This window comes from Palaemon carinicauda, chromosome 1 (assembly GCF_036898095.1).
Source record: "Palaemon carinicauda isolate YSFRI2023 chromosome 1, ASM3689809v2, whole genome shotgun sequence".
In the NCBI taxonomy this organism is placed as follows: Eukaryota; Metazoa; Arthropoda; class Malacostraca; order Decapoda; family Palaemonidae; genus Palaemon; species Palaemon carinicauda.
The window spans coordinates 332,790,947-332,813,446 of NC_090725.1; the positions used below are offsets into that span (position 1 = coordinate 332,790,947).

A 22,500-nucleotide genomic window follows, 5' to 3' on the forward strand; every position below is an offset into this window, starting at 1 on the left:
CATTTGATTTCACAGAGATCATTATATCATCGTTGCATGCAGAATGCACGGGTGCTTGCATGCACTAATGACGAATGAATTCACGTCATAATTGCCTCGGCCCTTATAATTAATCGGCTTTGTCTCATTGTATCGTAATGACAGTAATTGTCGCGAATTAAGGACTTGCTGAACGCAGCCAAACGTAACTAAAAATAACTCCAATGAAAACCTGGACATAAAATTGCCTAAATTAAGTATCCAAATTTAGATTGAGAAAATGTAGCAATTTATATGGATGGAGAATACCTCATCAATTTAAGATTTGCAGATGATATAGTTGTGTTTAGTGAATCAAGGGAGGAATTACAAAAGGTGATGGAAGATTTGAATAAAGCAAAAGTGTAGGACTGAAAATGAATAGGAGTAACACTATGATAATATTCAATGGAAAAGCAGAGAGACAACAAATATGAGTAATGGACGAACCTCTAGAGATTTTTAATGAATATACGTACTTAGGACAGACAGTAAGTGTTTCCCCATTACACGAGATCGAAATTAAAAGAACGATTAGAGAATAAGAGCTTTTGGTAAACAAAATGAAATTATGAAAGGTAAAATGCCACGTTCTCTAAAAAAAAAAAATATATATATATATATATATATCATCAGACGGTTCTACCAGTATTAACTTATGCTTCAGAAACTTGCAGCTTTACTATAGCCTGGGTGGTGAGGGGTTTGGGCGCTACTACCCTATTTGGAAAAGCAGGATGCTATAAGCCCAGGGGCTCCAACATGGAAAATAACCCAGTGAGGAAAAGAAACAAGGGAAACAAGAGGAAGTGAAATAAGAAGGAATAGTGTACCCTCAAGCAAGTGAACTAACCTAAGACAGAGGAATACCATGGTACTGAGGTTATGGTGCTACCCAAGATTAGAGAACAATGATTTGATTTAGGAGTGTCCTTCTCCAAGAAGAGCTGCTTACCATAGCTAAAGAGTCTCTTCTACCCTTACTAAGAGGAAAGTAGCCACTGAAAAATGACAGCGCAGTAGTTAACCCCTTGAGTGAAGAAGAATTGTTTGGTAATCTCAGTATTGTCAGGTGTATTAAGACAGAGGAAAATATGTAAAGAATAGTCCAGACTATTCAGTGTATGTGAAGACAAAATGAAACATAACCAGAAAGAGAGATCCAATGTAGTACTGTCTGGCTTGTCAAAGGACCCCATAACTCTCTCACATCTGATCAAATTCTGTAAGACACTATACACGACCCCAAACCTTCTAAGGGATTTTGTATAACCATACTATTACGTAAAAAAAAATATATATGAAACCCTTGTGACGTAAGCAAAATCCCACCTAAATTATAAATTACAATTTAAAAAATTTAATCTAAAACTGAAGTGATAAAAAAGATTATGGATAATCTTCCTATTATGTAAAAAAATATATGAAACCCTAATGACGTTAAAATAAATCTAATTTTTCAACCCAAATTATCATAAAATACATATAATTTTTTTCATCCAAAATTAAACTAATAAAAGTGTTGAATTGAATTATCCATTTTGCATGCCTCATTTATATGAAATGACTTCGCAATATTCAACACCTGTTATGTTTTCTCTTCCCCAGAGAGTTGGAGCGAATGACTCTGGGAATGAAGAAGGACTGGTTGGTGATGACAGTCACTGGATGAGATTGAACGCTCCTCTGTATCCAGTGGTGAGAATTATTTCTAAAATGCTTTTCCCGCTCCCCTGTACCCAGTGGTGATAATAAATAAAATGATTTTCCCGCTCCCATGTACCCAGTGGTGATAATATTTCTAAAATGCTTTTCCCGCTCCCCATTACCCAGTTGTGATATTTCTAAAATGCTTTTCACGCTTCCCTGTACCTGGTGGTGATAATATTTCCAAACTGCTTTTCACGCTCCCCTGTACCCAGTAGTGATATTTCCAAAATGCTTTTCCCGCTCCCCTGTTCCAGTGATAATATTTCTAAAATACTTTTCACGCTCCCCTGTACCTGGTGGTGATATTTCCAAAATACTTTTCACGCTCCCCTGTACCGGGTGGTGATATTTCTAAAAGGCTTTTCCCGCTCCCCTGTACCCAGTGGTGATAATTACTAAAATGATTTTCCCGCTCCCATGTACCCAGTAGTGATAATATTTCTAAAAGGCTTTTCCCGCTCCCCTGTACCCAGTAGTGATAATATTTCTCAAATGGTTTTCAGGCTCCCTTGTACCCAGTGGTGATATTTCCAAACTGCTTTTCCTGCTCCCCTGTACCCAGTGGTGATATTTCTAAAACGCTTTTCCCACCGCTCCCCTATATCGGGTGGTGATATTTCTAAAATGCTTTTCCCGCTCCCCTGTACCGGGTGGTGGTATTTCCAAAATACTTTTCACGCTCCCCTGTACCGGGTGGTGATATTTCCAAAATGCTTTTTCCGCTCCCCTATACCCAGTGGTGATAATATTTCTAAAATGCTTTTCACGCTCCCCTATTCCCAGTGGTGATAATATTTCTAAAATGCTTTTCACGCTCCCCTGTTCCCAGTGGTGATATTTCTAAAATGCTTTTCACGCTCCCCTGTTCCCAGTGGTGATAATATTTCTAAAATGCTTTTCACGCTCCCCTGTACCCAGTGATGATAATATTTCAAAATACTTTTCCCACTCCCTGTACCCAGTGGTGATAATATTTATGAAATGCTTTTCCCACTCCCTGTACCCAGTAGTGATATTTATAAATACTTTTTTTTACGCTTCCCTGTCCCCAGTGGTGGAAATATTTCCAAGTTGCTTTTCACGCTCCCCTGTACCCAGTGGTGATAATATTTCAAAATACTTTTTACGCTCCCCTGTACCCAGTGGTGAGAATTATTTCCAAAATACACTATATATGGTCTGGCTACATGTGTGCTTTTAAACTGTAGTGATAAAATACTTGCGTCTTCGTTTTTGATGCGGGAGAAAAACTCGAATACCGTAGATTTTAGTTTAAATCGAAATATTCTACCCAATTCTTTAACTTTAAAACTTTCAGGCATGGTTTCCCTGATATTAACAGCTTCTGGCTACTGTATTCTAGTGTTTGTTTGTTCGAACTTGTTTCAAATCAAATTGAAGCTCATGTCCAAAAGGTCCAAGTGATAAATATGGGTTGTTCTAACTTTCTTTTAAATCAAATTAAAGCTTACGTCCAAAATGTCCAAGTAATTAATATTGCCTGTATGAACTTCGTTTTTAAATCAAATTCAAGCCTACGTCCAAATAATAAATACTGGTTGATCGAACATGTTTTAAGATCAAACTGAAGTTTACGTCCAAAATATCAAAGTAATAAATATTGGTTGTTCGAACATGATTTAAAATCAAATTGAAGCTTACGTCCAATATGTCCAAGTAATAAATATCGGCTGTACCAACTTGTTTTTAAATTAAAGTGAAGCTTACGTCCAAATTATCCAAGTAATAAATATCGGCTGTACAAACTTGTTTTTAATCATATTGAAGCTTACGTCCAAAATGTCCAAGTAATAAATATCGGCTGTATCAACTTGTTTTTAAATCAAAGTGAAGCTTACGTCCAAAATGTCCAAGTAATAAATATCGGCTGTACAAACTTGTTTTTAAATCAAACTGAAGCTTACGTCCAAAATGTCCAAGTAATAAATATCGGCTGTACAAACTTGCTTTTAAATCAAACTGAAGCTTACGTCTAAAATGCCCAAGTAGTAAATATTGGTTGTTCAAACTTGCTTAAATCAAATTGAAGCTTCCGTCCAAAATATCGTAGTAGTATATATTAGTTATTCAAACTTGCTTGAATCAAACTGAAGCTTCCGTCCAAAATATCCAAGTAATAAATATTGATTGTTATAACTGGCTTTTAAATCAAATTGAGTCTGGTTTCAAAATTATACAAGCCGACTAAATAGAAAACTTGGATGTGTGCTAAATTATTCTCTTTCTATCCTACAGACTTCAAGAGACTTGACGTCCGTCAGCTCATCCATAGTAAGAGCATCCTTTACAGAATCTTATGCAGCTGCCGCAGCAGCAGCGGCAGGCGTTCTACCATCCACAGCGGCAGCGGCTGCCGCAGCCGCAGCGGCATACCTCCACCCACATCCTTACCTACACAAACCAGAAGCACACTTCCTCTTTCCTGGAGCCAGTAAGGATTTTTTCAAGTTATTCAGTTTTCTTACGTTTAAAAAGAAGGAATATTGATACTAGAGTATTTAAAAAAGTAAATATATACTTATATTCATACCTTATTGTACTATAAATTTCTTTCAGTAATTCTTTTGAATCAAAATCTACTTTTTTTTTAGTGGTATTTCTAAAAATATTCTGAGACGCAAACTGAAAGACATACAAGCATTGTTTGTTTCCCCAAAACGCTCCATTATTAATTAGATCATCATGGCAATTTGCACTTCTTATGAAAATAAAATAAAAAAAAAAATCGTAGATACTCCTGTGTTTGAAAATATGTAAAATATTGAAAAATCTGCTTGAGAGTACTTTATCCAATCACCCTTAGGTGCTTTACAATACAATAACGAAAAGCTTTTCATAATATAATTTTTCTACCACTCAGGCCTTGGTTTTGGTAGTCTATTTGGTGGGAGCGAAGGTGCACTAAAGGCCTGTCGACGTCGCAAAGCTCGTACTGTCTTCAGTGACCACCAGCTAGGGGGTCTTGAGAAAAGATTTGCTGCCCAACGGTATCTCTCCACACCCGAAAGAGTCGAGCTTGCTACTGCCCTCAATCTATCAGAGACGCAGGTAAGAAAAACTCTGAAACACAAGTAAGCTATAGAAAGACCTTGAGATACAGGTGCGCCAAAGAGAGATTGTGGAACACAGGTAAGTAAACAAGACAATATTAATCATGAGACGCCGCAGAGAAAAAAAGCGTGCGGAGTAAAAACTGAAACACATGTAAGCTATACAGAGATCTTGAGGTACTTATGTACCTAAGAGAGACTGTTGGACACAGTAAGTAAACGAGACAATATTAACCATGAGACGCTGCAGAGAAAAGTGAGTGTGGGTAAGAAAGACTCAGAAACACAAGTGAGCTATAGATATACCCTAATGTACAGGTGCACCAAAGAGATTGTGGGATGCAGGTAAGTAAATAAGACAATATTAATCATGACATGCTGCAGAGAAAAGTGCACGTGGGTAAGAAAATTTCTGAAAGACAAGAAAGCTATAGGGGGACCTTGAAGTACAGTGCACCAAAGAGACTGTAGGATACAGGTACATGAACAAGACAATATTAACCATGAGACACTTCAGATAAAAGTGCACGAGGGTAACAAAAACTCAAGTAAGCTACAGAGAGACCTTGAGGTACAGGTGTACCAAAGAGAGACTGGGGAACACAGGTAAGTGAACAAGACAATATTAACCATGAGACACAATTACACTGCAGAAGAAAGTGTGCGAAAGTCTAGAAACTGTAGATAATGGGTCACAAGTCAACCATAGAGGTCTTGTGTAAAATAAAGCTGTCAAGGACCACGACATACAACAATGGGACGGAAAAGACAGGAAAGCTGAAGTGTAAATGCTGAGTAAACTGAAAAGAGGACGCTATCAAGTGAAATTGATAAGTAATACTGAGATGCAGATGACTCGACTAAGAAATGACGACTTAAAAAATCTGAATGAACAGACTAGACATGAGATACCAACAAGATTAAAAAAGAACCTTATTACCTTTGCCAACTTCGTTGTGGAGGTTACGTTTTGAAAAGCGTTGTGTATTTATTTGTTTGTATGTCTGTGTTTTTGTGATTCGCTTAACTCAAAAACCATTTGAACAAATCTCATGAAATTTGGTGGGGTGATTGGCCATGATCCAAGGACAATTTGATCAGACTTTGGGAGGGATTGGGTCAAAAGTCAAGGCCAAGGTCACAAAAATGTCAAAAGCATCTTTTTGCCATATATTTGCCAATTTTTATCCGATTTACATGAAACTAGTGCCAAACTGCGCATAATTTACTTGTCGATCGTGTAATATGCAACATGATATAGGCGAAGGTATTCACTCTACTGAATGCTCATTCTAGTTCTATTTTGTTATGACTTAATTGGTATTCTATCAGACAACAGATACTAAAATGCACTAAAAGTTCTTTCTCTCTTCGACCAACAGGTGAAGACGTGGTTTCAAAACCGTAGGATGAAGCACAAAAAGCAACTGCGGAAGCACACTGAGGACAAAACACCAGGTAGCAGTAGTAGCAGCAGTAGCAGCAGCGGAAGCGAGGGAGAAGCACACTTAGCAGGCCAAGCACAGCAGGCTCATGGCCAACAGCAGCTATCTCGATCCATGTGTCCGTCTTCGCCAATGACCGGAGGTACGATGCGTAAAATATTTTCACATGTTTACATCTTGTTTACATTATCTTGATTCGCCTTTGTATTGTACCACGCCAAACCATTGAAGCGTTCTTTCATTAACATTAACTAAGTCAGAATTGTCCAAATTAGGAGATAGTGGGCATGATTGGAGAGTATATTTGACGGTGAATTTAGGGGTAGACTCGGGCACGCTATTCTATCTTATTTCTCTTCCTCTTCTTTTGTTAAAGTTTTTATAGTTTATATGAGATATTTATTTTAATGTTACTCTTCTTAAAATATTTCATTTCCGTTGTTTCCTTTCCTTATTGGGCTATTTTCCCTTTTGGAGCCCCCGGGCTTTTAGCATCCTGCTTTTCCAACTAGGGTTGTAGCTATGGAGGTAATAATAACAATAATTAAAACCATCACCGTTTTCTCTTTCAGTTGCGTCTCCATGCACCACGACGACAGCCCGGGACAGCGACATCTCCCATTCTGATTACGAAGACGAAATAGATATCGTGGGCGTACCTGCTGATCTGAGACATGGCCACGCTGCTCACGCTCACTCACAGCCTCCCCATTAGGTTACTAGACATCACAGCCTCCCCATTAGGTTACTAGACATCCCTTCTTTTAGATGATATATGTACTATACTCTATTTTCTTTTTAATGAGGCGCATTTGAACATACTCGCAAGGGTGACCTTTTAGCTCGGAAAAGTTTCCTACTAGCTGATTGGTTGGATAAAGTAATTCTAACCAATTAGCTAGTTGGAAACTTTTCCGAGCTAAAAGGGCACAGTTTCCTACTACCTGATTGGTTGGGCAAAATGATTTTAACCAATCAGCTAGTTGGAAAATTTTCCGAGCTAAAAGGGTACAGTTTAATACTAGCTGATTTATTGGACAAAACAATTCTAACCAATCAGCTAGTTGGAAACTTTTCACAGCTAAAAGAGCTCAGTTTCCTACTAGCTGACTGATTGGACAAAATCATTCTAACCAATCAGCTAGTTGGATACTTTTCCGAGCTAAAAGGACACAGTTTCCTACTATCTGATTGGTTGGACAAAATCATTCTAACCAATCAGGTAGTTGGATACTTTTCCGAGCTAAAAGGACACAGTTTCCTACTATCTGATTGGTTGGACAAAATAATCCTAATCAATCAGCTGGTAGGAAACTTTTCCGAGCTAAAAATACACAGTTTCCTACTAGGTGATTGGTTGGACATAAAAATTCTAACCAATCAGCTAGTTGGAAACTTTTCCGAGCTAAAAGGGCACCCCTGCGACTCAGAGCAAATGCGCCTCAATAATGAAAATTGAGTAGTTCGAACTCGTTGGAACGAGGTGGTCTCCTATGCGTGTAAATACAATGTACCTTTGTAACACGTTCCACCTTCAATTCATCAAGGTATAAACAATTTGCCTCTTATGTCTCTAGTCATCGGTGCATTCTTCTGGCGTTATTGCACAGCCCCTACTGTCCAACCTTTTTCATCCATTCCATATAATTAAGGTATTCTATAGGATTAACCAAATATAAAAAAATTACCTTATTTCTTATTTCAATATATTTTGAACCTTTTTTTTTAAGAATAATTTTGAGTTTTTATATGCACTTGCATCAGATATTTGCCTAATTTCAATATATTCTGAATCTGATTTTTTATAAGTTCAAGCGTTCAATAGTTCCACCTGCTCTACAGGGTAAGTAAATACTCAGTAAATACCTCCCTAAATACTCATCCCAGTAACTTTGTACACTCAGAGGTGTCTTATTGTACACAGATATTGAAAAAAAAAGTGTTCATGCGTGAATCATTGTGTGTACCTACACAAACTGTAGGTGTAGAATATATGTATGTCATATGTACAGTCACTTATATAAGTTGATGGATGTCCGGGTGTTTTAGAGAGATCTCCATTTCACCCCTTTCTGGACGACAGGTGTCTGGGAGTGCGAAAACGGTCCACTGTATAGTTGAATATATGACTGGTCTCGCGCTCCCAGATACTTGTCGTCCAGAAAGATGTGGAGTATAAATCGCTCTCAAACACCCGGACATCCATAAACTTATATGAGTGACTGTACCTACGCTTCTGAGGGCAAATATCTCAAGTTATTTCTTATACCGTTATATGATTGTTACTTTTGGTATTGTAGTAATACCATAAGGGCATTACCCTTAGTAACTTATACCAAGCACAGAACATAAACAAGTATTGCTTCCATTACAAAGTAATTTTGTTTCCCATACAAAAGCAGTAATTAATTTCATGAGCTAATATGATCAAGTACTTCATAGAAAATCTTGCTTTTGACGCTAAATTAAAGAAACCAATTTAAATAAATGATAATAATTGGGTAAAATTTGCTCTTGAAAACTTAAAAACTTCTGAATGGTAAAAATGTTATCTTTATAAATTCACATTCCTCGTCTACGTAAACCCAAGCGTGTCTACATACTGCACGAACACAAATGAATATTGAATGATGAATGTACAATATGTATGGGTGTATAGTTTTAGATGTATTTATGTCACACGGTACAGTTGGCACCACCTTTTCCTAGTTCATGCGCTCCAGTTTATGGGAACATTGAACTTTTATGAGAATCATTAAGCAAATTATTTAATTTCTCTGGACTTATACCTTGTCTGTGCTCAATGTACCCCCACCTTACAAAGAAAAACTGAATTTTTATTCCGTGATATAAGGTAAAAAGATTCTTTGAAAGCCATTAAATAATATATAAGCTAATACATAACTAAATATTCCATATGGTAAAGATAATGGACTGAGAATATACGGTAATTGTAGATAAATTGATAAACTAATTACGTTTTCACGCTTTTCGAAAAGAAAATTAAAGGAAAATATATAAATTGTAGCTGAATTGATAAACTGATTATGTTTAACAGATAACGTTTTCACGCTTTTTAAAAAGAAAATTAAAGGAAACTGTACAAATTGTAGTTAAATTGACAAACTGTTTATGTTTTCACGCTTTTCGACAAGAAAATTAAAGGAAAACTTATAGTATTCAGCCTTCCTCATAAATAAAAATAAGTATAAATGATAACCTTTTTAATGAAGGGATTAAATTTCGGAAAATAGTTGCTTGAAAAACTCGACACAGCGACAAGCAAGTAAAACTGTTTGATGATAAACAAAAAATTTCACCTGTCTCTTAAACGATTTTTTTCATTCGATGAGACGACTGAAGCCCTGTCCACACGATCGAGCATGCCTGACGGGCAAACAGTGATACCAGACCACAATATTTAATAAGAATGAGGGTTAATGACGTCAGAAGCGGGAAAACCACAGACAGGGATATGGCATCATACAGTGTTGCCAGATCCCTGCCTTTAGTTTACCCACTTCTGACGTCATCAACCCTCATTTTCACTAACTATTGTGGCCTGGTATCACTGTTTGCCCGTTGGGCATGCTCGATCGTGTGGACAGGGCTTAAAAATTTCCCGAAATAGACATAAAAGTCATCAAAGTTAATCTGATTAATGTAACCAATGATTCTGGGGATTTTAAGATCAAGAATTTCCCGAAATAAGTATAAAAGTCATCACTGTTAATAAATTAATAATTCTGGGGTTTTAAATTTTTTAATAATGCTATAGAAGGTCTCCAACTTACAAACATTCTATTTACAAACAATCAGAGATACAAACACAAGTCCAAAAAAAATAAATACTGTAAAAAAACACATCATATCATTTAATACAGTTAGGAAACGGATATTTGTAATAACCTGTTATGTATTTCATATGGAACTCGAATATTTGTCGACTTTAATAGCTGGAAATTATAAGCATGGGGATCAGGCGAGGCCAAAAGCTAGCAAAATTCGACTTACGAACAGTTCTTTCTTTAAACTTATCAAGTTTGTAAGTCGGGGATCTTCTGTATTCTATAACCAACAACCTTTAATTACAATCTCTTATCTGGGATAACGAAGCAAGACCCTCAAAGTTGTAACCCTTTTGGGGTTGTGGTGTAACCCTGACCGGAGTTTGAGTCCCGCTCAACCTCGATAGTTTCTTTGGTCGCTGCAACCTCACCATCCTTGTGAGCTAAGGATGGGGGATTTGAGGGAGCCTACAGGTTTATCTTGTCTGACCTTCCTTGGTCCTAGCTTGGATGAAGAGGGGACTTGGGTGCTGATTATATGTATATATGGTCAGTCTCTAGGGCATTGTCCTGCTTGATAGGACAATGTCACTGTCCCTAGCCTCTGCCATTCACGAGTGGCCTTTCAACTCTACCTGCCGAGTCATCAGCAGCCAATGCCTGGCCCTCCTTGGTCCTAGCTTGGATGGAGAGGGAACTTGGGCGCTGATCAAATGTATATATGATCAGTCTCTAGGGTATTGTCCTGCTTGATAGGGCAATGTCACTGTCCCTTACCCCTGCCATTCATGCGTGACCTTTACACCCTTCAGAAAAATATGACCGTCGTGTCGATTAAATTAAAATTAAAAATAATTAAATAAAAAAAATAATCAAAAGTAATTATCGATTACATTTAATCATTATTGTAATGTTTATATAATAATTAAGTCGTTGACGCTTTCCTCGTACCTGAAAATGAAAAGTACTCTTATTTCGACTTTAATTCAAATCTTATCCTCAACGAAAGGCTCTGTGTATACACGATTTTTTTTTATTTACACATGTTAAGGTAATTTGCATATTGTTTGTGAAGAAAATAATTACATTCTCTTTCATTTACATCTGTTCAAGTTATTTACGTTATATTGTCTGTAATGAAATTAATTACATTTTCTTTTTTACAGCAGTTTAAGTTATTTGCGTTATATTGTCTGTAATTAAATTAATTCCATTTTTTCATCTACATCTGTTCAAGTAATTAGCGCTGTGTAATATTTGTAAAAAAAACTAATTACATTTTTTCATTTACAGCTGTTAAAGTAATTTGCATTATGTATTGTTTGTAAAGAAACTAATTAAATTTTTTCATTTACCTTTTTTTAAGTAATTTGCGTAGTGTATTGTTTGTAAAGAAATTAATTCATTTACATCTGTTTAGGTAATTTGCGTTATATTGTTTGTAAAGTAATTTATTACATATTTCATTTACATCTGTTTAGGTAACTTACGCATATTGTTTGTAGAGAAATTATTTAATTTTTTTCATTTACATCTGTTCAAGTAACTTACCTAGTGGATTGTTTGTAAAGAAATTAATTATTTTTTTTATTTACATCTGTTTAAGTAATTTGCGTAGTGTATTATTTGGAAAGAAATAAAATAAAATAAATTTCATTTACATCTGTTAGAGTAATTTGCATAATGTATTGTTTGTAAAGAAATTAATTAAATTTTTTATTTACATTTGTTCAAGTAATTTGCGTAGTGTATTGTTTGTAAAGAAATTAATTATTTTTTTTCATTTACATCTGTTTAAGTAATGTGCGTAGTGTATTATTTAGGTAATTCGCTATTGTTTTTAAAGAAATTTATAAGATCGGTTTGAGCCGGATGTATCTGCTGTTTGTATAAAGAATTCTCCTTGACCAACAACTAACTTTGAAAACAGTGGTTCCCAAGGGGAGCGGCGGCGCCCCCCCCCCCCCCCCCCCCCCGCAATTGATAGGGGGCGAGATTGGGGGCGACAGGTTAAAGGTTAAAAAAGTCCCTGGTTTCCGTTCAAGTTTCATCAGAATAGATACTCACCAGAACGTTAGCCGGGCAAGCCCAACACCCCCACTGTGGTGCCCAACCATAGCAGTATCCTCATCAGTAAACAACTTGAACTCACAATCCCGGGCTGGGATCGATCTACCACCCTGTGATTGCTAGGCAAACACATTGCTATTGTACTAGCCAGGATGCTTGTAATTAAGAACTTTTAATCAATAAATAACTTACTTTTTATTGGTTACAAAATATTAATGACAAATCATGAAAAACTTTAAAGCAAATTAACTCGTATACAGTTATATAATAAAATTAACTTTAGAAATATAAGTGAGAAAAGCACTCTGAGTGCACACCTCCACCACGGCAGCTTATTTCTCAAAACCAGCTTGACTTTCCCAGAATCAATTTAGACCGTAGACGTATTCGAAGCCTGTGTGGCAACCATGTACGAATTAGGGGTTAATGTTTGGGTTAATTTGATCGACCTTTCGCTCGACCTTGACACTGACCTTTGACCTAGGACTTCCAAAAGTTGAATCACTTCCACATCTCTAAATAACAATTAATCCCTGAATGTTTCACTAAACTATGAGTAAAATTGTGGCCAGGAGGTTGTTCACAAACAAACAAACGGGGGCGAAAACATAACCTCCTACCAACTTCGTTGACGGAGGTAATAAATGCATAGCTCTGTTATGTGTTTTTTGTGTATCAAGGGGGATAAGGTCCAAGGACCCCAACTGGAAACCTGGTGGGGGAGGGGGCAGCCAGAAAAAAAATCTTTGGGAATCACTGATTCAAACCATATGTATCTCATTTCTAGATAAAAAGGTTATAGGGTGTTTTTTTAATGTTATATCCTACCATAGCCTAGTCATCTCCCTGTGATTTTTGAGTAGATTTCAACCTGAACAAATACATTGTTTTGTAAATAATGTACATAATTTATGTTATCTTTTCGGATATTAATAAAAACAAACTATGAATTATTGAAGTTTTATTGATAACCTTTTGAGTTCTTATTATTTCATTTTGTTATATTTATAATCACTTCCAGTTTTCATCGCTATGTTCGCGTTGATCAATGTCCTAAATATCTACTATAGTCGCCGTAAGGGTTCCGGGTGAAACAAGCCACACCCTATGATGACGTCATAGCCAATCACACTGTCTCCCCGGTAGCTGCAAAGATTCCGGGCGAAATAAGCCAATCACATGGTTTGCCACGTTAGCAGCAGTCACAATACATCCCCTTACAAATTTCAAACTATAATATCTTATCACTTTAAGGCGATGCTTTGTGACCACTGTTAACGTGGGAGACCTACTGATTGGCTATGATGTCATCAGGGGGCGGAGCTTATTTTGCCAAGAGTCTCTGAAGCTGTTTATTTTTCCCGGAATCTCTGCGGCGACTATAGTTTTGAATTTCTAAAAGTGATCGTGGAAGTTTACGCTTATTACGAAAAATATGATAGGCAAAAATCATTAAAATAGACATATGTATTTACATAGAGGTTTTAAATTTTCAAGTCATAAATTAAACCCCTAAACGGACAATGAAATACAAGCAATGGATTTCCATTTTTAACTTATTTTATTTTGCCTTGTATTGGGTATATGATTTAATAAAATTCTTAATTTATACCAAAAAGCGATCCAAATTCTTAGTATTTGTCTATTGCAAATATACTTTACTAGAACTAATATATAGTCTTTTTTATTCACGTATTTAATGTTTCATTGGATTAGTCTATTCCAAATATACTTTATTAGGACTAATATAGTCTTTTTTATTCGTGCATTTAATATTTCATTACACCACATTTAAAAATACGTCTAAACACAATCTTTTGACAAACAAGAAGTTTTATAAAACATCCTTAACACCAACTATTATTAAATCATTCTCCGAGAAAAGGTTTTTAAATTTCTATATATAAAAAACAAACAAAAAATATAAAAAAAAAATACTCCAAGATTGCCCCTTAATAGGACACTTCAAAATCAAACCATTGTTCTCTTGTCTTGGGTAGAGCCAGAGACTCTATACCATGGTCTTCCACTATCTTGGAATAGAGTTTTCTTGCTTGGGTACACACACGTATACAGTATATATATATATATATATATATATATATATATATATATGTATATATATATACATAGAGAGAGAGAGAGAGAGAGAGAGAGAGAGAGAGAGAGAGAGAGAGAGAGAGAGAGAGAGAGAGAGAGAGAGAGAGAGAGAGAGAGAGAGAGAGAGAGAGAGAGAGAGAGAGAGAGAGAGAGAATTCTGCTATTTGTAATAATATTAAAGTCATTACCTATTTGGGTTAAAGTTTGCCGGTGACCAGCATACTTAAATATAAATATATATATATATATATATATATATATATATATATATATATATATGCATATATATATATATATATATATATATATATATATGCATATATATATATACATATATACATTTATAAATATATATATATAATATATATATATATATATATATATATATATATATATATATATATATATATATACAGTATATATATTGTGAAGTAGATATAACATTATATAACACCCGCAGAAGTAAAATTCATATCATGAAACGCAAAACGGAAACGTTCACAACAATATCAATATACAGTTATTGCAAAACTAGAAAACTATCATCTTTTTCTCAGTAATATTTTCAATCCGTCTTTCCCTGCTGGTTGAAGTGGTAAGCAGCTGTTGACTTTCACCGTTCGACTACTGAGACTCTAAGAACTGTGCTGCTAAAAATATACTTCTTCCCTAACGTTATCCCTACATTACTGGTCCGGTGGCCTGATGTGACCTCTCCAATGCCTTCTATCAAAGGCATCCTCTTCTCTCCATATCATCCTTCACCTGACCTTGCCATCTTCTTTCCCACCGTTATCCCTACATTAAGGGGTCGATTGCCTGATGTGACCTCTCCAATGCCTTCTATCAAAGGCATCCTCTTTCCAACAAACCTCTTCTCTCCATATCATCCTTCACCTGATCTTGCCATCTTCTTCTTCTTCTTCTACTTCTTCCCCACCGTTATCCCTACATTAAGGGGTCGGTTGCTTGTTGCGTCATCGCCAATGCCTTCGATGAAAAACTTCTTTCCATATCATCCTTCACCTTATCTCTTCATCATCTTCTTTCCCACTGTTATCCCTACATTAAGGGGTCGGTTGCCTGATGCGACCTCTCCAATGTCTTCTATCAAAGGCATCCTCTTCTCTCCATATCGTCCTTCACCTGACCTCGCCATCTTCTTCCCGACTGTTATCCCTACATTAAGGGGTTGGTTACCTGATGCGCCCTCTCCAATACCTTCTATCAAAGGCATCCTCTTTCCACCAAACCTCTTCTCTCCATATCATCCTTCACCTGATCTTGCCATCTTCTTCTTTCCCTCCGTTATCCCTACATTAAAAGGGGTCGGTTGCCTGTTGCGCCCTCTCCAATGCCTTCTATCAAAGGCATCCTCTTCCACTAAGCCTCTTCTCTCCATATCATCCTTCACCTGATCTTGCCATCTTTTTCTTCTTCTTCTTCCCCACCGGTATCCTTACATTAAGGGGTCGGTTGCCTGATGCGCCCTCTCCAATGCCTTTTATCAATGGCATCCTCTTCCACTAAGGCTCTTTTCCCCATATCATCCTTCACCTGATTTTGCCATCTTCTTCTTCTTCCCCACAGTTACCCCTACATTAAGGGGTCAGTTGCCTGATGTGACCTCTCCAATACCTTCTATCAAAGACATCCTCTTCCAACAAACCTCTTCTCTCCATATCATCCTTCACCTTACCTCGCCATCTTCTTCTTCTTCTTCTTCTTCTTCTTCTTCTTCCCCACAGTTATCCCTACATTAAAAGGGGTCAGTTGCCTGATGCGCCCTCTCCAATGCCTTCTATCAAAAGCATCCTCTTCCAACAAACCTCTTCTCTCCATATCATCCTTCACCTTATCTCGCCATCTAATTCTATGCCTCCATCTTGACCGCCTCATCTATATCAATCAAATAAATTTGGAATGAACTATTGTTAAATATACCCTAAATCACCAAATGTCTTCTACTAAGATATACCATAGTTTCGGTTATGCTTTACATTAAAAAACTTTATTTTAGCATAAATTATGCTTCTTTTGTTTTTTTTTTTATTCTTAGTGTTTTTCAGTTGCGCAGTCTTCCTCCACTAATTGGGTATTTATTCTGATATTTTTCCCTATTGGAGCCCTTGGGCTTGTCCCATCTTGTTTTTCCAATTAGGGTTGTAGCTTGACTAGTAGTAGTAATAATAATAAAAATAATAATAATAATAAAAATAATAATAATAATAACAATAAAAATAATAATAATAATAATAATAATAATAATAATAATAATAATAATAATAATATCAGCTTATTTACATATGTTTAAACTTTTAGTAGTACCAGACACACACGTGCTGATGCTTCATAACTATTGCAACAACCCTTACACTCACCTATGAACAATAATAGCTCATCATTTTAGGCTCGTGTATCAATTAAACCACAGCATTCCAACTCACCTACAATCTAAAGATGAAAAAACACTCCCAGTAAAGATTTGTAAAAAGTTCCAAAGCTATAAAATGAATTCCATGTTAAAGAAAAAAAATAGCACTATTAAAAGTTTTCTTTTTCCATTTGATTTTAAAGATATTTTGTCTTTACAGCTTTTTAATTTCACGTCACAAAACACGTGGTTTTTTTCTACTTTTAGGGTTATTTCTTTGATGACATTATTGAAATTATTTAGGTTGATATCATTTAGATTCGAAATTGATATCCAGGATATATATATATATATGTATTGTATGTATATATATATATATATATATATATAGATAGATAGATAGATAGATAGATACAGATATATTGTCTATATATATATGTATATATACATTATATATATAATATATTATATGTATATGTATATACATATATATATATATATATATATCATATACTATATATATATATGTATATATATATATACATAAATATTATACTATATACATATATATATACACACACATATATACAGTATATATACACACACACACACATATATATATATATATATGTATATATATATATATATATGTATATATATACATATATACATACATACATATATATATATATATATATATTCGGTGAACGTGTAGGCAAAGAAAAAACGAGTAGTAACCAGAGAGGAATCCAAATGTATTACTGGCTGGCCATTCAAAGTATCCAATAACTCTCTAGCGGTAGTATCTCAACGGGTGAATAGAAATTCCATAATAACGCAGGACTCTCCACAAAAAATTAGCCAGTGCACACTATCAAAGGCTTTTCATAGCCCAGAAATACCACCAAAAGTGGATTTCTAAATTCTACGCTTTGCTGTACCACATGTCTCAAAATGAAAATTGGTTCAGGGCAACTTCTACCTTTTCTAAACCCTGCTTGTTCATCTCTCAGCTTTCATCAATCTTTCTCTCCAGTCTCTTTAGAATAAGCATATATATATTTTCATGACAGCTGACGTAAGCGAGAGTTTTGTTAGGGTTCAACTTCATGGCCAATAATTTGCACCATACACTAATTTTAGCTGGAACTCTATTCAGGGACTCATTAAGCATAGGAATACATTCTGGAGATGTAATAGATGCAAAGAGAGTAGCATCATCTGCATATGCAACGAGGTTGTTTTCTAGGCCAAACTACATACTATGCGCCTATAGTATAAAAAGTAATGGGCTAAAAAACTCTTATAAGATGTATACATATATATTTCTATATAATATATTTATATATATATATGTATATATACATATATATATATATATATATAGAGAGAGGAGAGAGAGAGAGAGAGAGAGAGAGAGAGAGATACATACATATAATACACACACACACATATAAATGTATATATATATATACATATATATATATATATATATAACATATATATACATATATATATATAAATATATATATACATATACTGTTTATATATAAATATACATATGTATTATAAGATGTATGTATACATATATATTTCTATATGATATATTTATGTGTGTATATATATATATATATATATAATACATATACATATGTATTATATATATGTGTATATATATATATATATATATATAAATGCATTATATAAAAATATATATGTACACATACATCCTTTTTTAGCCCATTACTTTTTATACTATAGGCGCATGGTATGTGGTTTGGCCTAGAAAACAAGCTCGTTGCATATGCAGATGATGCTACTCTCATCTCTCTTTACAGCCGATTGGTCTAAACTCTAAACAGTCTAACGTTTCCCCTTATTTCTAACGGTCATAGGTTCGAGTCCTTGGCCGGGCAGAATTATCTATCATTAAAGGAATTTACAACTCCAAGAGATTGAATAGTGATGAAAAACTAATAATAAATAAGAAGAGAAAATTGTTAAAAAAGACAATGATATCCAGTACCAGGATACGAACATAGGAAATTTCTCTCTCTCTCTCTCTCTCTCTCTCTCTCTCTCTCTCTCCTCTCTCTCTCTCTCTCTCCAACTGACATTATGAACCATATCATGTTATTATTATTCTCTCTCTCTCTCTCTCTCTCTCTCTCTCTCTCTCTCTCTCTCTCTCTCTCTTTTAAGACATTAAGAACCAAATCATCTAGGCTATTCTCTCTCTCTCACTCTCTCTCTCTCTCTCTCTCTCTCTCTCTCTCTCTCTCTCTCTCTCTCTCTCTCTCTCTAACATTATGAACCAAATCAGGTAGGCTATTATCTCTCTCTCTCTCTCTCTCTCTCTCCTCATCTCTCTCTCTCCTCTTCTCTCTCTCTCTCTCTCTCTCTCTCTCTCTCTCTCACTAATATTATGAACCAAATCATCTATAATATTCTCTCTCTCTCTCTCTCTCTCTCTCTCTCTCTCTCTCTCTCTCTCTCTCTCTCTCTCTCTCTCTCCTAACACTATGAACAAAATCATATAAGCTTCTCTCTCTCTCTCTCTCTCTCTCTCTCTCTCTCTCTCTCTAACTGACACTATGAACCAAATCATGTTATTATTCTCTCTCTCTCTCTCTCTCTCTCTCTCTCTCTCCTCTCTCTCTCTCTCTCTCTAACTGACACTATGAACCAAATCATATTATTCTCTCTCTCTCTCTCTCTCTCTAACTAACATTATGAACAAAATCATATAAGCTTCTCTCTCTCTCTCTCTCTCTCTTCTCTCTCTCTCTCTCTCTCTCTCTCTCTCTCTCTCTCTCTCTCCCATCTCCATCAGCTCTGGAACTCAACTTAATCAACCTCACCAGCAAGGAATTAAATTCATAAACTCAGCCAGTGACAACACAGCACAAAAGGGGAAATCTGATCGCTGGAAAGAATTCGGTTTCCAAAAGTTAGCTGTACATATTTGGAAGTTACTGAGCGTTAGACTTCCGCTATTAAATATATTAAAATGCGAGAGAGAGAGAGAGAGAGAGAGAGAGAGAGAGAGAGAGAGAGAGAGAGAGAGAGAGAGAGATGGAATATTGACAATCAGGAGGAGGTTTCATGAGAGAGAGAGAGAGAGAGAGAGAGAGAGAGAGTAATAATAATAATAATAATACTTTATTTCCAAATAAATGCATTGGGTATTATACATTATTTATAAAGCAACATACAGAATAGTGATTACTGATATTGTGATTACTTTAAAATCTAACATTTACATGAGAGATGATTCCACATAAATCTTTTGACTATCGACTAAAATACATTTGGTCCACTACTTGCATTAGTATGACTTTAAAGTAGAGATAAAATAACTTAAAATGGTAAAACTCATTAAAATTCTATACTCTATGCAAAATTACAGTAGCCCCCATAAAACATTAAAAACTGATATTTACAAGTACATTAAAACCAATCCACAAATATGTAACTAAAATCTTGTAGAAAACATATATTTCCTGAGATTTGCTTTAAAAGTGTGTATATTCGATGTTGTTTTCAATGAATCAGGTAGGGTATTCCACATCGTTGGTCCTTGTACCGTAAAGCATCTACTTCCCAAGTCTGTGTTAGTTCTCGGTATATAAAGGTCATTATTCTGTCTTGTTCGTCTGTCCCTCCCAGCTCCAACTGTTAAAAACGTAAAAAAGCCAAGTCGGTATTAAACTACGCATAACTTTAAAAACTCCCACACAAATCTCGAATTTAATTCTTCTTTCAACATTTAACCATTCTAATTTATCTAAAATTGGTGATGCATGATCATATTTTTTGGCCCTACCATCAACTACTTTTGCCGCAAAGTTTGTACTTTTTGAACCCGTTGTAATTGTTGTTTAGTAGTACTTCCCCAAATCTTTAAACAATAATTTATTATGCTCAGTGCAAGAGACTGAACTACCATCGCCCTCATGTCAATGTCTAGTCTGTCCTTAATTCTGTTTAAATAAATTAAGGTTCCATTTACTTTTCTACATATTTCAGATACGTGCACATCAAAAAGCATATATTGGTCAAAATGAATGCCCAGATTTTTTACGTGTACACTTCTTTCAATTTGATGGCCGTTAAAGTTTAGAACGGTATCTAATGGGATTTGTGATATATATTGCCTTGTACCAATGAATAGGAATTTAGTTTTTGATTCATTTACATTTAAACCATTTAATTGAAAATATCGCAGTCCTGCTTCTAATATAGCTTCTGCCTTTGTGATAAGAGTGGGTATATCATTTATACTACCTGCAATTAAAAATTGACTATCGTCTGCATATTGTACGAGAAGATAGTCTTCTAAAAATTTTGCCATATATTTGAAATAGTCCTGTATGAAATCAGCCATATCATTGATGTGAATAAGAAAAAGCACGGGGCCTAAAATAGAGCCCTGGGGAACTCCAAAATGTACTTGCTTACGAGAAGAGATAGTATTATCTAGTCTGACTATTTGAAAACGATTTTGTAAATAGTTACTAAACCAAAAAGAATCTATTTTCATTTTCCTACACTTATTCAACAAAATATCGTGGCTAACGCTATCAAATGCCTTTTGAAAGATCTAACAATATAAGTAAGTTTACCTTTTGCTGGTCAATATTTTTATAAATCCTTTCCGATAGCTTAAGTAAATGCCATTTCAGTAGACAGATGAGGTCTAAATCCATATTGCGTAGAGGACAATAATTTATTTTGTTCAAGATATTCAAGTAATTGATTTGTTACTATTTTCTCTAATATTTTTGACAAAATAGGAAGAAGAGATATAGGTCGGTAGTTTTTCAACGTTTTCTGGGTCGCCACTCTTGTAAAATGGTACAACGTGTGGCAGCTTCCATCTATCGGGGTAAACACCAGTTATTATTGAGGTATTGATTATTATTGTTAAATAAAAGGCTATTACAGGTAAGGCATCTCTAATGAAACGAAGGGGTATTCCATCTGATCCTACTGAATTTGTGTCATTTAAATTCTTTACTGTGAGAATAACTGTATTAACATCAACTGGCTGAGGTCTAAAAAAGCTAATCATATCTTCAGTTGATTCGTTATTTTACCGGTATCTGGTTTCTGTCACTATCGTGAAAATTCTCTTGTGATTTTTCATAAGCCGTCTTTCCAACGTTTGAAAAGTATTCATTAAATTCTTCAGCCTTTTCTATTTCATTGTCACAATTTTATTGTCAAATACCAAACAGAGAGAAAGAGAGAGGAATGGTGATATTCAAACAACCAGAGAGAGAGAGAGAGAGAGAGAGAGAGAGAGAGAGAGAGAGAGAGAGAGAGAGAGAGAGAGAGAGAGGCACAGTGACAATCAAACAACTAAACATCAAGAGAGTGAGAGAGAGAGAGAGAGAGAGAGAGAGAGAGAGAGAGAGAGAGAGAGAGAGAGAGAGAGAGAGAGAGAGAGAGAGAGAGAGAGGAGGGGGGGGGAAGAATGGTGACACTCAAACAGTCAAACAGACAGAGAGAGAGATGAGGTCTCATCTCATTAGTTTGCACGGGATGAAATAGAAAACGATTCTAATTACTCATCAAATTTAAGCGTAATTTGCGTCGGTCAAAGGGGGTGATATTAGCTTGCCGTGACAACCGCGGCTACGCCCTATTGCCTCGAGGGAATAAGGGGGCGTGTCCCGTTGCTCGGCACCGACCAATCATGTGAAAGAACTCCTCGATAATTGCCAATACTTACATTTCCTTCAATTCCAACTACAAATATGAATATTTTTCTTACATAAGAAGCAAGAGGCAAGTCGAATAAAGTTTATTCGTAGGTTTATAATATATATATGACTAGAATAGGTTATTTATATACCTAGAAAAGCTGAGATTGGAGCGTATATAATATAAAATGTTATTTGACGTTGGCAACTCTCGGT

General features: G+C 35.4%; 2 protein-coding genes across 2 annotated transcripts in view; both read left to right on the forward strand.

The window, feature by feature from the left end:
* Window positions 1-458: 458 nt before the first annotated feature.
* On the forward strand, window positions 459-6,959 carry LOC137641058 (brain-specific homeobox protein homolog). The gene is made up of 6 exons (XM_068373508.1): window positions 459-509; window positions 1,627-1,716; window positions 3,985-4,180; window positions 4,610-4,797; window positions 6,182-6,386; window positions 6,817-6,959. The coding sequence occupies exons 1-6, from the start codon at window positions 459-461 to the stop codon at window positions 6,957-6,959; spliced, it is 873 nt and encodes a 290-aa protein (XP_068229609.1).
* An 8,229-nt stretch (window positions 6,960-15,188) lies between these two features.
* The window catches only part of LOC137641069 (uncharacterized), a 22,773-nt gene continuing 15,461 nt past the window's right edge, over window positions 15,189-22,500 (forward strand). Inside the window, exon 1 of the mRNA XM_068373518.1 lies at window positions 15,189-15,530. Coding sequence (XP_068229619.1) covers window positions 15,189-15,530 — 342 coding nt within the window. The remainder of the gene's footprint in view (window positions 15,531-22,500) is intronic.